Raw genomic sequence first — 13,193 nt, forward strand, 5'->3', positions numbered from 1 at the left:
ACCGAAACCGGGGGCGGGCGAGGCCCCACCACCGCCCCTCATTCCAGCGTGATGTCACGGCGGGTCAGCCCGCAACATCGGGCGACTTCTTTTCCGCGTGGTTCTGCAACTCCGAGCTATCCCAAGATTCTCTCCAAAATTCGCGCAGGAGAGTTTGTGATTTCCAGTCAGCATCTAATTTGAAAATGGCGACGACAAAGTACACCCTGGCCACCAGGCTTACTGTGAGTCCCGTCCTCAATACCTCACCATTTAATCACAACTATTGACCGCGAATAGCTGGCCAATGGCAAGACCATTCCTCAGATCCAGCTGGGTCTGTACTGCATGTCCGGCAAGGAAGCCACCAAGACCATTCCTTGGGCTCTGAACGCCGGCTACCGCGGATTCGACTGTGCGCAGATGTACCGCAATGAGCGCGAGTCTGGCAAGGCGATCAGCGACTACCTGTCCAGCAGCGAGAACGCCCAGGGCTTGAAGCGTGAGGATGTTTTCTACACGACCAAGCTCGCTAGCTGCAGCACTTCTTATGACGAGGTTCGCCGTTCCATCACGGAGTCCGTGAAAGTTTCCGGTCTCGGCTACGTCGATCTCTTCCTCCTCCACAGCCCGTACGGCGGCAAGGAGGCACGCTTGACCAGCTGGAAGGCCCTGGAGGATGCCATCACTGAGGGCGAGGTGAAGATGGGAGGTGTCAGCAACTACGGTTCTGCCCACGTAAGTCGCGCACTCGTCTTCGAGAGCAAGGTGAGACCTACAAAAAGAGTCGCACTGACATCGCTACAGATTGAGGAGCTCATGGCCTCCAAGCCCCGCATTGCCCCGGTCATCAACCAGATCGAGGTTCACCCCTTCAACACCCAGACCAAGATCAGGGAAACTTGCGCCAAGCACAACATCGCCATTGAGGCGTACGCGCCCCTGGCCCGCGGAATGCGCATGAAGCACCCCAAGATCTTGGAGCTGGCTCAGAAGTACGGCTGCAGCCCGGCTCAGCTGTTTGTGCGGTAAGTCATACCCTTAGATCACATTTCCCCTATTATGCATGCTGATGAGCTTGTTTGCAGCTGGTCTCTTCAGCATGAGATGATCACTCTTCCCAAGAGTGTCCGCCAAGAGCGACTTATTGAGAACGCTAGTGTTGGAAACTTTGAGATTTCCAAGGAAGACCTGGCCGAGATGGACGGTCTTGATGAGAGACTTGTGACTGATTGGTGAGTTGCCCGAGCCTTTCATGGGAAACAAGACTAACACTAGTAGGGATCCCACTGAGGCCCCTTGAGAGATTGGACGGCCACTCATAGAACGCATGTTAGATGAAGATGTATTGAGCTCAAGCTGAATACAACGAGAAATGACCCCATGATTTGACCCCAAGCTCAGCTTACGGCAGTGGGCCAATGAGCATGCTGTGCAGCTGACGCCATGTGGACCGTCACCTATCTAGCATCTCTCTTAAAGCATCTACTTCGGCCTCCTTCCTCACAAGCTTGAGCCTTAACTGATCCCGCTCCTCCTCGACGTTCTTCAAAGCAGCCTCCAGCTCGGCGATGCGGTCCCTGCCCTTTTGACGGTATTTCCGAGCTGCCATGGTGTTACGTTGTCTTTTGGTCGCGGCCATGTCTTCATTACTGGCTGTGTCTCCTTGGTTATTGTCCACATTGGCCTTTCGCTTCGATACCGACCCAGAAAAGGTTGTCGAATCCGTGACTTTAGGCGCCGGATCGCGTAGTTCCGGAAGAGCTAATAAGTGGTGATCATGAACCAGAGGATGATCAACTCTGTCTAATCTCTCTAGGGGGTCGTGTTGATAGTCATGTGGCTCAGGGCACTCGATGTACCGTGAGTCGTCGACGCGGATAGATGAACCTGTAGTTCACTTGTCAGCATGTAATTTGGACACAAGCGATATTGGGGCTGATAGATCACTCACTCTGGGTTTGCTGTGCTGCAGAACAGTTGATCGCATTCAGTAACCCCAGAAGGCTATCTTCTTTGGTATCGCCAATCCCACCATTTGCCACATCATCAGCCGACTCCAAACTTGACTGCAAGCCCTCCGAATCGAGGCGAGGATCAAGAGGAATGTTCTCGGTGTACGGCGGGGCGTCACCCGTGGGATTTGAAGAGTCCTGCGACCATCCAAACATTGGTTCTAGGTTGTCGACAGTCGGCCACCATGTGCTTTGGCCAAGGGGGTTCAGGTTCCTTGGGCTGTTGTGGCCGGACGGGTTCCAGGCGGTATCGAGGCTCGAAGCGTACGACGGTGGACATTTGCGTCTCCATGAACTCAGGATTGGGTGCCTCTCCCTGTTGATGGAGAGGCTGGCTAAGAGGTATTGAGTGGGATTGATAAAGGGAGCCTGTAACGGCCAGATCGGGCTACCGTATTCGAAAACCTCAGAACAGAGGCGTGGATAGGAGCTTGTGAGGAGTTGGAGATGCCAACAGTGTTCCGTTTAGCTGAAGACGTGGTTTTCGCGAAGGGAATGATCGCTCTGGTTGGCGGAGGCCAGTGAGTCACGATGGCTCATAATGATCCATGGCAGCGCATGGGCCATGCGGAGGAACATCGACATTGATTGTGATTGTTGAATTCTGAACTGGTGTAGTCTAACGAAAATCAGATCTGTTTCAGGCTGTACTGTCTGTAGGGTTGAATTATGGAATATCGCCGCAGTTCCAGTGGCTGAGGTTTCTCGAATTGAAGTTGCCTGGGCTAGTGAGACCATGTCCCTTCCACCTTGCCTCGCAAAGACCAAACTTCTAAGATGTTAATTAGACAAATTCTCACGTTCGCAAGCGTAATATGTCAAAATTCTAGCTGTTTGCATTTGCTAATTATCGACTTGATCCGATGAACGTGGGGTGCGCCATCGTTGGCTGAGCAAAGACAAACGAAGTTCCCTAGTCACCCTGGACATCTCTACAGATGTCCTTGGTGTAATCAAGTGAAGTTGATGTATCGCTGCATTCAGCTTAAGCTTAAGCTTTGATGTCATTCCCACTAAAGAATCGTATCTCAGTATTGGTGAAAACTGACGTAAAACCTCCAACCCTCAGACTGCTGTGTTGTTTCGCAAGATACACAAAGGTCACCAGCTCAAAGCCTCACACCGGATTGTTGTGCAGATTGGTTCGATGACAGATCTGGCTCTCATTATGCTGGCTGCCTTGCATTCTGTAAGAAATGTCAACTCGCCTTCGACGGTCAAAACCCTGGGTGCAGCATGCTAATGTAGCGAAAAGACCATGTAAGTAATAACGGCAGTCCGATTGAAGTCAACTGTATGCCGAGTTAGAAACCGAGACCTCATGCAGTACGAAAAGTCTAAACCTTACCAGATCATGCTTCTATGTCCCTATGGACAACCGTGGCCTTTTCACCTTTGGCATTTACTAATAACATATTGGTGATCGATGAGTAAAGTCGGAAGTAAATCGGCTAGCGGAGGCAATTAGGTCCCGGCGGAATGGTGGGGGCTCGGAAACTTAAACTTCGGCCTGGCAACAGATTTCGTTCGCCGTGAACCCAGCTACTCGCGGAAGGTTACGGATTGATAATGTAGTGATGGTAATCGGCAGTGGGTATCGCGTGCTGTAGTGCTGGCTAATCATGCGAGATCTCCAATTATTGCGCGATGATGTGACGAAGGCGGGGTGAGGCCCTTCGTCGTCAGTGCGGCTTGAAAGCATATAAGGAACTGCATCCCTCTAGACGTTCAATGAATCAACAACAGCGGAAATAACATATGAAAATTGAGTTTCTCTTACAAGTATACCGAAACATCTCCCCATCCAAATATCATCATGTCTGCCATTAAGAAAGTCGCTATCATCGGGGTAAGTTACGCCTTGAGCCCCCTTTATAACCAAACGCTCTGATCCCTGTAGGCCTCCGGAAACCTTGGCCCAAAGGTGCTTGCTGGGCTTCTCGAAGGCGGTTTTGAAGTTACTGCCATCAGCAGGAAAGAATCCACCGCCACATTTCCCTCTGGAGTTGCTGTTAAGAAGGTCGATCTGTCTTCGGTTGAATCTGTTACGGAAGCCCTGAAGGGACAAGACGCCGTGGTCTCTACTGCTGCAACGGCAGCGGTTGGCGCGCAGAAGGTCCTGATTGATGCCGCTGTTGCTGCACAAGTCAAGCGATTCATCCCGTCAGAGTTCGGAATTCACACTCGTGATGCCCAAGGGACCAAGATCGGTGCGATTTTGAAGTCCAAGGTTGACAACACCGATTACCTGATCGAGCTGTCTAAGAAGCATGATTGGTTTAGCTGGACTGGCATCGCCGTCGGCCCATTCTTTGATTGGGTAGGTCACATCACAATAAAGTTGCTTTTCAGTTAAGAAATGCATTTCTGACGTGTAACAGGGCTTCGACAAGGGCTTGCTGGGTCTCGATGTCAAGAACAAGGCCGTCACCATCTTCGACTCTGGGAACGAGCCATTTTCTGCCTCTTCCCTTGCGTTTATTGGGCAGTCCGTTGCCGGCGTGCTCAAGAACCCCCAAGCAACCGCCAACAAGTACATCACCGTCGCTTCTTTCACGACTACTCAACGTGAGCTACTAAAGGTTGTTGAGGAGGAAACCGGCTCCACCTTTACGGTCAGCAACGTCAAGACCTCCGACCTGGAGAGGATCGCCGACGAGAAACTGGCGAAGGGAGACTACAGTGCTTTCATCCAACTACTGCAACAATACGTGTTTGGAGATGGTCAAGGGCATGCAGTAAAGGAGAACGCCGCCGTTACACTTCTGGGACTACAAGAACTGGATTTGAAGACCGAGACGAAGAAGGCTCTCGCCGCAGTCAACTAGACACTGGCTCATGTGCCATGAATGAAATACGATCTTTGCATTATGAATGGTGCCGGTTTCCATGTCTTCTAGGTAGACTGTACGTCTGGATGATTCGGTGATTCGGTGGGTCGATGTTTGCTAAAAGTTGCTCACTCGTAACCAATTGAATGAGCAACTCTGAGTCTCCCTAGCATAGCAGGCTGTCGATAAAAAGCTCGTCCTATCCGAGGTGATGTTGGTGCAGGATACATCGACGATGAAACCTGGTCCCGAGACTGACGTACCTTCTCTTCAAGTTTCGTTTGCGGCCATCCTGCAAACGCAGCCCGTTTGGAATTTGCCAAGGCGGGTAGATACATGATGGAAACACCCTATCTCGGACTTGTGAGTAGTTAGCTCACCGCTGATTCTATGAAAGATGGAGTCTGAGAATTATACAAAACAAAATGAAATCGGACCATGAAAAGTTTTCGCGTCGCAGCTGACCCCTACCTATTGTATGCAAAACTGCCAAATCGCGAAATGATCTCTGCCCGTACTTGATCCTTCATCTACATCCAGTCAGCCATGGCGCGAGACGCTGTTGGGTCGTTGGCAATCTCCAACATCTCCATCAATCGCCGTGCTCCGAGACCGTCTGAACTACGGCAACAAGACTACCGAGAGCTGCAAACGCCTCCTTTCATCCATAAAGCTATTCCATAGCACATTCAAGACCCAAGATGAGAGAGCTGCCAACGAGATAGGCTGGAATGAACCTAACCAGTCAGTTCTCAATGAAGTGGTCGAAGGTTTTCTTGACGCAGCAGGCAATGGGCCCAGCTTCTGGCCGAACGACAAAAATTCTCCGAACTTCAACGGGCTACGTTACTCCAATCATGAACATAAAGAACGGTGCGCAAACAAATTTTGGTTTCAAGCCCACGTTCGATGCTGATACTATTAGGATCATTAAACCAAATGTGAAGCAATGGATGGTCAAAATGACATGGCATTACAAGATGAACGAGAACAGACAGAAGAGGAAGCTTGAGACTAGCAACAGTCCAGCGGAACCTATATCAAATTTCGAAAGAAGCAATGACGAGGTTTGCAGCAACGGGAACAACGTCCGGATGGCAAGCGAACTTCTCATGACAAATCAAGTCTCACTTGCCTCAACACCATTGTAAGTGACACTCTTAGACATGATTCAAACACACAGCTCAGATTTGCAACAAGTTTCCATGTTCTAATGGAGATTAGGGTTTCGAATACTGCGACTGAAGGGTCATGCGCACTAAAGGGCGGGACCAATTTGAATCTCCTTCAAAGTCCTTCGGTACGAAAATCGCCTTTGGAAACCGACGCATACGTTAATAAGACTAACCGACCTGCAGCAGCAAAGTTTTGGTCAGGCTTTTATAGGAAATGCATGAAAGAACACCATCTTTGCTGAATCGGATCGGTCTCTGAAATGCCAAAAGCTGAGAAGCAGCATCGATGCTCGCGAGAAACACAATGTTCTATTGGGAGCGACGCCGACAGACCGCAAGGAGAACTCCAACCAAGGAAGACTGAGATCACAGAGCAATACTGGAATAAGACGCTCTGACAACGCTGCTGGTGCCATGACGGAGGCACCCCGCTCAATATTAGTTATTGATCTCACGGCTTCCGATGATGATGAGCCGCACTTTGTCAACACCCCAATCGTCAAGCAGGAAGTGCTCCCAAAGAGCCCTAGGGAAATCCATGGCCATCATTCAAATTTGGTTGCCTCTGTTGCGCAAGCATCAGTGGAAACTCATGCTCCTGTTATTTGGCCCAGCCAAGTATGCCACTCTGCTTTACCTCAGGCACCTGCGTTTGGGGTTGACCAATTTTTGCCACGAGTCAATGTTACTTTGAAGTACATTGCTTCGCGCTATCCAACTTTGAATGTTCAGACTTGGAAACCGCGGCTTCGGTTCAGTCAGTGTTCTCTGCAGTAACTGAGAAACGAATTGCGCATACCCAATTCAGAGAGAATCGGGTTCAAATTGCAGCTTGCTTACCCGGGGTTGTTTTACACGTCTGAGGTTGCCGGTCATGACGAAATCATGTTTCGGCAGATACGAGAACAAATGATTGCCACCATCAGAAGGGAGCTCTGGGACGCTGGTTCTTTGCATCCTCTGGAGATCTTTGTCGTGATCGAATCTGTCCATGATGCTCAGTCACACCCTCTGACTGCAGTTACAGCACCTATTAACTGGGACCAGTGTCCTGATGAAAGCCTTCCAGCTGGCCTTTAGTCTCTCACAGTCCGCTTGAAGAACATGTCTCGAACCAGTTGATTTGCAACGAGATGAACAAACCACTTGTCCGCCCCCACCGCGGAAATAGTTTCAGTCCACATAATTCTCAATAAACATTCATAACTGTTCTATTGTCAGAAGGTGCGCTCCAATAGTGCTAAACGACCAAAACTCTTTGTTTGAGGTTGATTATAGAACAATGAATCACATGATGCTTGCACAGGCACATCTGCCCTTGTCTCTAGACCGTGAGCATCTGACAGCCTATGTTAAGAAGAGTGCCTAACAAGATTAATGTCTTGAAATCTCTGGCGAGACCAGTAATGCTCATGCCCGACGCGAAGTGAAAGCTACTTATAAAGTTGACATCCATAGCTAAGGTAGCAATTGGAAGTCACGACAACATCAAAAACAGAAGCGACAGGCACTAATTATTCTCACTTTTCTTTTTCTTTTTCTATCTCTCAACCATTTGATCGCCACAAATGGCTTCCCAAACGCACCTTTCGAACTCTATCGATGAGCGATGCTCTTATTTCCCACCCGTCAGAAGACAACTAAGTCTTGACCCCAATCTCTTCGAAGGTTTAAAGCTCATATGCGTCATCTGCAGGCAAGAAATGAATATCGTTGGAGATGGATTTCCAGAGAATGATCACCGGCCCGATGGCTTTGCGGCTACTCATGGCGTGACAAGCGCCCGCGATCTGAGAAGACGTCGACCCAAACCTTCGAAAGAAAGCACGGCAATCGTCGTCCCATGCGGCCACATATTCTGCAGAGGCTGCCTGTACGCCCTATGCTGGGAAGGATTTGATGTCAATGACTTTGTTCCAGGAAATGAACAAGCAAAGAGCGATCCGGCGTGCCCCATGTGCAAGCAAAGTCTCTGTTTCGAGAACTGCGTCTTCCGCTGTCGCTATCCAGGGATACCCTTCCCACGAAACAAACACGCGCTCGACATATTTCCGCAAACAATGAATGAGCAAATGGAAAGCGCCATCTGCCCAAGAAATTGTAATTCCTGTGCGCTGCTGGAATTCCTGCAGCATGTCCAGGGGTATGTTGCAGACACTTTGGATGAGATGCCAGAACAAGCGGGCCAAAACGTGACGGTCGAGACAACAGTAACTGACAAACCCAGCATAGAAACCTTCGAGAACTTGTTTTATAATTATCTACAAGATTCGATCACGAGATACAGGATGTTGACGAGACTCCGGCCCTGGGGGGGTCCGGCTGCCCATCCTCGACTTCGATATATCTTCAAGTAGCGGAACGCATGGAAGTGGCCAAAAGCCTTGGTCTCGGTCGGTTTCGTTAGAAGTATTAGGATAGAAATGACTTGGTGTATACAGAATAGGCGTTTATGTCTTCACTACGATTCGAGTTGATCTTTACATTGTTCTCAAACACGATGCAAAATGGTCTGATCTTGCTTTCGCGTTTTCGGCTCAGTTATTGGACAAGGAACACCGGGTGGGCATACCACCTCCGTGGCTGAGCCCACACTATCGCTTGCTGGGATGACTGTGGCCCAGGAGCTGTTCGCTGTTCTTTCCATGCGGGTGGACTTCTCGATACGAAGTTGCATGATCACGAGTCGGTGGCCAGACCGAGACCTGCAAGACTCATGCATGGAAACATTGTGCAACAGTTCTGCGCTCCATGCGCCGATGCAGCAGTCGAAGTGACGTTGCACAAGTACGTACCGACCAGTGCCGCTTTCAAGCTTTGGGGCGCAATACGACGGCGATCAAAGAACGCCCCAAGATGGAGGTGGCATGTGCTACTGACCAGTGACGTCTCCGTGCTAGTCTAGCTCGTCGATCAACTCGTGGAAATCCGTCTCGTGTTGCGGGATTTTCCACGGACGGAAGGAGAATATCTGAGACCCCAGATTTCCTGTCCTCCTCCCCTAGACTACTGCAACGACCTCCGAGCCCCGTCTGGCTAATCGAAAAGGTTCTCTTCTGCAGCACGTCAAAGCAATATTGGAAATTCCACCATTGCTGGACGTCCCGACGAGGCGGTCTGCAGGCTTCTGGTTGTACCGCATCATCGTATGCCTGGAAAAAAATGTTTGCTGCGGATTACGGGTGGGCACATCCGAGTAAGACCTATGTGAGACCTAAATCCTCGTCACGCTGATCGTTCGTATTTTTGGCGAGACCGCTTGCTGTCGGTGAAGACTTCGCCATCAGCTAATCCAGCGACGCGTATGATAGTACCTTCGAACACGTTCTATTTTGAGCAGTTGATGATTGATCCAAGGCTGCCCCGCGGTCGACGAATACATAAAGCATACACGTCTCCCCACTTGCCCTCTACATTTTGCTACTCTCCATCACACCACCTCTCAACCTCTCACCGTCGCAAGATATAAAGACCACAATTCAATCACAAAATCGACCAACGCGAGATTATACAACCGTTAAGACTCGTTATATCAACCATCACCAAAATGCGTTTCTCCGCCCTCTTCTCTATCGCCAGCCTATCTTTGGCAGCTCAGGCCAGTCCCATGCGCCGAGACGACCCTCACCGAGCCGATTTTCGCATCTGGAGCGAAACAGGTTGCGGCCAAAACGGCTCAAATGAAGGAAACCTAGGTGTTTGGACGATCAACGAATCCCAGACCAACCAGTGTCAACCGACGTTCAACGCCCAAGTAGTAAAGGGAATATTCCTCAACGACATTCAAACCGATAACCAGACTACGTGCACGAGTAAGTTAAGCCTTGTATCTTGAATTCCATACTGTAACTAACATATCCAAGTGTATGCGTACACAGAGGAGAACTGCGGCGGAGTTGCTCAAGTTGTCTCGGTCAAGGAATGCGCGAATGTACCTGACGGTGATGCTAGCTTTGTCAGCTTCAATGTCGAGTGCAACGCTCCAGTCCTTGAGTAGAGAACGTGAAAGGATTTTGTCAATGCGCCGTTTCGAATTGCATATGGGAGGCGTTCAAACTGGTTTTTGAGATTGCATGGCATAACTAGGAGTTTAATGGCCTGGTATGGCTCAAGGAACACTCATTTGATGCCTCTAGAGGGCAATTAATTCACCACGGAGACGAGGTGAGAGCAGACATAATTCACTCATTAATTCATCAGTACTCTGTCTACTCTTTCAGCTCATTTCCTTGAGTATGATGTCTATAATTGGGGCAGGGTGTGCTCGTCAGATTCGCATGTTCTTGAGGGAAGAAACTTGGTACTGATATTCATACCTAGTGCCTCCGTTGTGGACTTCGCATCCTGGAACATGCGGTTCAAACCACAAAGCCTTGACCAGAAGATTATTCCAGCTTCGTTGCTCCACCGATCCGGATCTGGCGATAGCTTGCGCATATGATGTCAAAGGCGTCATAGAATCTGGCGCTAGCAGCGGAAGATCGTCATTCCCGCAGATAGTCGCGTCAAGCATTCAAATCACCTCGGTCTCTAGATTATTTGCCGGATGTCGGGCTGCCATTTAAGCAACCATTGAACATGCACGAAATGCGCAAACAATCACTTAACTCCGTCGCATTTCTACCGCAGCCATGAGCTCTCAACCAATTGGCCTGACCACGATCCCGAAGCTGCTCCGTGAGTGACACATCAAGACATGCAAGTTTAGCTCGGAGACCAGTCACTGACCTGACCCCTCGACGAACAGCTGTGACGGGAACCTTCGCACTCCCTTTCACTGCGTACTACGCGTTGCTCAGTCTACGAACGGTTCGCGAACGTCTACAAAAGGAACACTACCTCGGGGACAACTCATCGACTGGCAGCGCCGACTGGCGCGCCTACCAGAACGACAAACTGTACCTCCTCACTCGTGCGCATACCAACTTCACCGAGAACGTTCCGTTGGCTTTCATACTCGCTACTTTGGTGGAGGTCAATGGCGGAAACCGTAAGGTGCTGAGTTGGTTCCTCGGCAGCTTCCTGGCGATGCGCGTGCTGCATGCCGATTTCGGTATCCTACAGCAGGGACTCGGCAGCGGCAGGCCCGTTGGCTATTTTGGCAGTGTTGGGCTTCTGAGTGCCATTGCTGGATATGGAGCCTTCTTGGTCAAGGGTTATTGGGGCTTCTAAGCTACGCTTGGAAGAGTAAGCAAGTCATTTTTGAGGGCCATTCCAATCATCATACAATAACATCGTATCCTATTACTATATGTGCTCCGTACTAATGAGTAGTATGTGCATGTTGACAAGTATCTGCATTTTGGACATGTTCTTACCAGCGTTAATATCGACTTGACGACTGCGATGGACGCTTTAGTGCATGATGCGGGGTAACCGTGGCAGTCTACCGCCACCACGCACTGAAGGTTATTGAGACGCGCTGTATTATTCACGAACGAAGAGAACAGAAAACATCGGCGTAATCAGCGGATAAGCCGGCTGTCATCTGAAGTAGGGGCGGAGGAGTTCGTCCCAAATTCCAAAATAGGACGGCTTGGAAGGTCGCCTGATCGCCCGCAATTAATTCCAAGCATGCGCAGGTTCCACGTACATGACTATGCCAAAACTCAAAGCTCCTGAGGCACAGCAGGCCTCCCCAGTCAATCCGCAGGCAGTTCGGTTAACGCTCTAGAGCTTACCATAGAGGCTTATCAATACAGGGTTGCGATCGACCGTGATTAGCAGAGTCAAGCATGTAGCCCAAGGCTGAATTACCCTGCTTCGCCCATTTTAAATTGACTTGGCAGGTTCAAAATAGAGTTGACACTTCGTGCCCCTGATGACCCTTTGAGAGAAATAATCCTACACGTTGAGCAGTGAACATCATGTATTTAGGGCCTCGAGATTCTCCCACCAGCGGCTCGGTTACCTACATTGCTCCATCATCCCCTTGAACCCATCATTGCACCATTTGACAGCGATTCTCCAATTCGTTGAAGTTGCTTTCAGTCGCCAAAATGCTCTCTATCAAATTCGCCCTATTCCTGGCACCCTTATTGGCACTTGCTAGTCCCATCGATATCCAAACAAGACAAAATAATGAATGCTGCTACGAAACCGAGGTGAGAAAAGTTAAGAACAAGCGGCGAGCCGGGATCACAAGACTGACTCTTCCCAGGACATCAATAAGCTGGTTTTTAGAACCAACGGCACGTCGGGCCAATTCTTGGATACTCTATCATGGTGCATGCTGCAGGTAGACCGGTAAGCGCAAAGCCTGAATAGTCGCCGTTTTCCTTCACACGTATTGACTCCAAGCAGCGACGCAAGCGACCCGAATAACTGCGAGAAGGCAACACGTTCGTATTGGGCAGGATACTGTCCCGAATCACCTACGAAAGTCATTTCATGCCCCTCAGCTTAAGATATGATCATTTGGTCTCCTAAACTCAATTTCTCAATCTGATCAATACATGTACGTCACGCTAAGCGACATGTTGTCATTACACTGCTAGGACGCTTGGATGAAACGTTTAAAGTGAGGTGGCATCAAAAGCTAGATGTATTGTATCCAATTCATGATACCAGTTTGGAGCGACTTCGCATACATCGAGTGCCAGCTAAGGTCTTACACGTGCTTCGATTAAGGCTTGAAAGTAGTCCATCTCTTCTATAGGAATGCCCCAAAATCTCTCCATTTTAAGACGGTACTCCTTCGTGTCTCGATACCCTTTCCTCCAGCGAGAGTAATCTTCTACGCTTACACCAACCGGCCGCCTTCGACCTCCGTCAGCCTTCGTGTCGCACATGAAGTTGAAAAGTGCCAGAGGCCACATCTCACACCCCGGTGGTGGCATGGGAGCCATGACATGCACCGGTATTGAAAGTATACCATCATGTTGCCAATGCTCGTATACCGCCTCTCTGTCGCAGTCTATCCCCGCGTATGATCCAGCCTCTAGCAAAACTGTTGCAAGACGAATATTCCCCGTTCTAATTGCGAAATGCAAGGAACTGCGCGCGGCTTCCGAATTCCGCCTGTCTTTGTTGGGTGTATCCAACTTTTCTCCGGCGTTGATCAATGCGCTTACGAGCTGCTTGATTTCTTCCCTTTCTCCCTTGAAATATGAAGCCCACTGTAGGAGAGTCCATCGCTGGCAAGACAAAGGCCAGTATTGCTGCTTCTCATGTCTCAACTTAGAAATGTACCG

General features: G+C 49.7%; 6 protein-coding genes across 6 annotated transcripts; 5 read left to right on the top strand and 1 right to left on the bottom strand.

Moving 5' to 3' along the window:
• Positions 1–185: 185 nt before the first annotated feature.
• CGGC5_v006850 (putative oxidoreductase) lies at positions 186–1,282 on the top strand (the record flags this gene model as incomplete). Its single annotated transcript, XM_032019729.1, has 5 exons — positions 186–224; positions 280–717; positions 787–1,007; positions 1,068–1,214; positions 1,261–1,282. The coding sequence occupies 5 exons, from the start codon at positions 186–188 to the stop codon at positions 1,280–1,282; spliced, it is 867 nt and encodes a 288-aa protein (XP_031883224.1).
• A 153-nt stretch (positions 1,283–1,435) lies between these two features.
• On the bottom strand, positions 1,436–2,150 carry CGGC5_v006851 (uncharacterized protein; the record flags this gene model as incomplete). The annotated part of the gene is made up of 2 exons (XM_032019730.1): positions 1,436–1,869; positions 1,934–2,150. 2 exons carry the CDS (start codon positions 2,148–2,150, stop codon positions 1,436–1,438), a joined length of 651 nt encoding a protein of 216 aa, XP_031883021.1.
• A 1,660-nt stretch (positions 2,151–3,810) lies between these two features.
• CGGC5_v006852 (Isoflavone reductase-like protein IRL) lies at positions 3,811–4,822 on the top strand (the record flags this gene model as incomplete). Its single annotated transcript, XM_032019731.1, has 3 exons — positions 3,811–3,843; positions 3,895–4,314; positions 4,376–4,822. The coding sequence occupies 3 exons, from the start codon at positions 3,811–3,813 to the stop codon at positions 4,820–4,822; spliced, it is 900 nt and encodes a 299-aa protein (XP_031883223.1).
• Positions 4,823–9,547: 4,725 nt separating this feature from the next.
• Positions 9,548–9,997, top strand: CGGC5_v006853 (uncharacterized protein; the record flags this gene model as incomplete). The annotated part of the gene is made up of 2 exons (XM_032019732.1): positions 9,548–9,812; positions 9,864–9,997. The coding sequence occupies 2 exons, from the start codon at positions 9,548–9,550 to the stop codon at positions 9,995–9,997; spliced, it is 399 nt and encodes a 132-aa protein (XP_031883020.1).
• Positions 9,998–10,631: 634 nt separating this feature from the next.
• On the top strand, positions 10,632–11,172 carry CGGC5_v006854 (uncharacterized protein; the record flags this gene model as incomplete). The annotated part of the gene is made up of 2 exons (XM_032019733.1): positions 10,632–10,677; positions 10,748–11,172. The coding sequence occupies 2 exons, from the start codon at positions 10,632–10,634 to the stop codon at positions 11,170–11,172; spliced, it is 471 nt and encodes a 156-aa protein (XP_031883221.1).
• An 827-nt stretch (positions 11,173–11,999) lies between these two features.
• Positions 12,000–12,406, top strand: CGGC5_v006855 (uncharacterized protein; the record flags this gene model as incomplete). The annotated part of the gene is made up of 3 exons (XM_032019734.1): positions 12,000–12,104; positions 12,161–12,246; positions 12,304–12,406. The coding sequence occupies 3 exons, from the start codon at positions 12,000–12,002 to the stop codon at positions 12,404–12,406; spliced, it is 294 nt and encodes a 97-aa protein (XP_031883222.1).
• Positions 12,407–13,193: the final 787 nt, after the last annotated feature.

This window comes from Colletotrichum fructicola (assembly GCF_000319635.2).
Source record: "Colletotrichum fructicola Nara gc5 chromosome Unknown KSG_Nara_v1_contig04, whole genome shotgun sequence".
Lineage (NCBI taxonomy): Eukaryota > Fungi > Ascomycota > Sordariomycetes > Glomerellales > Glomerellaceae > Colletotrichum > Colletotrichum fructicola.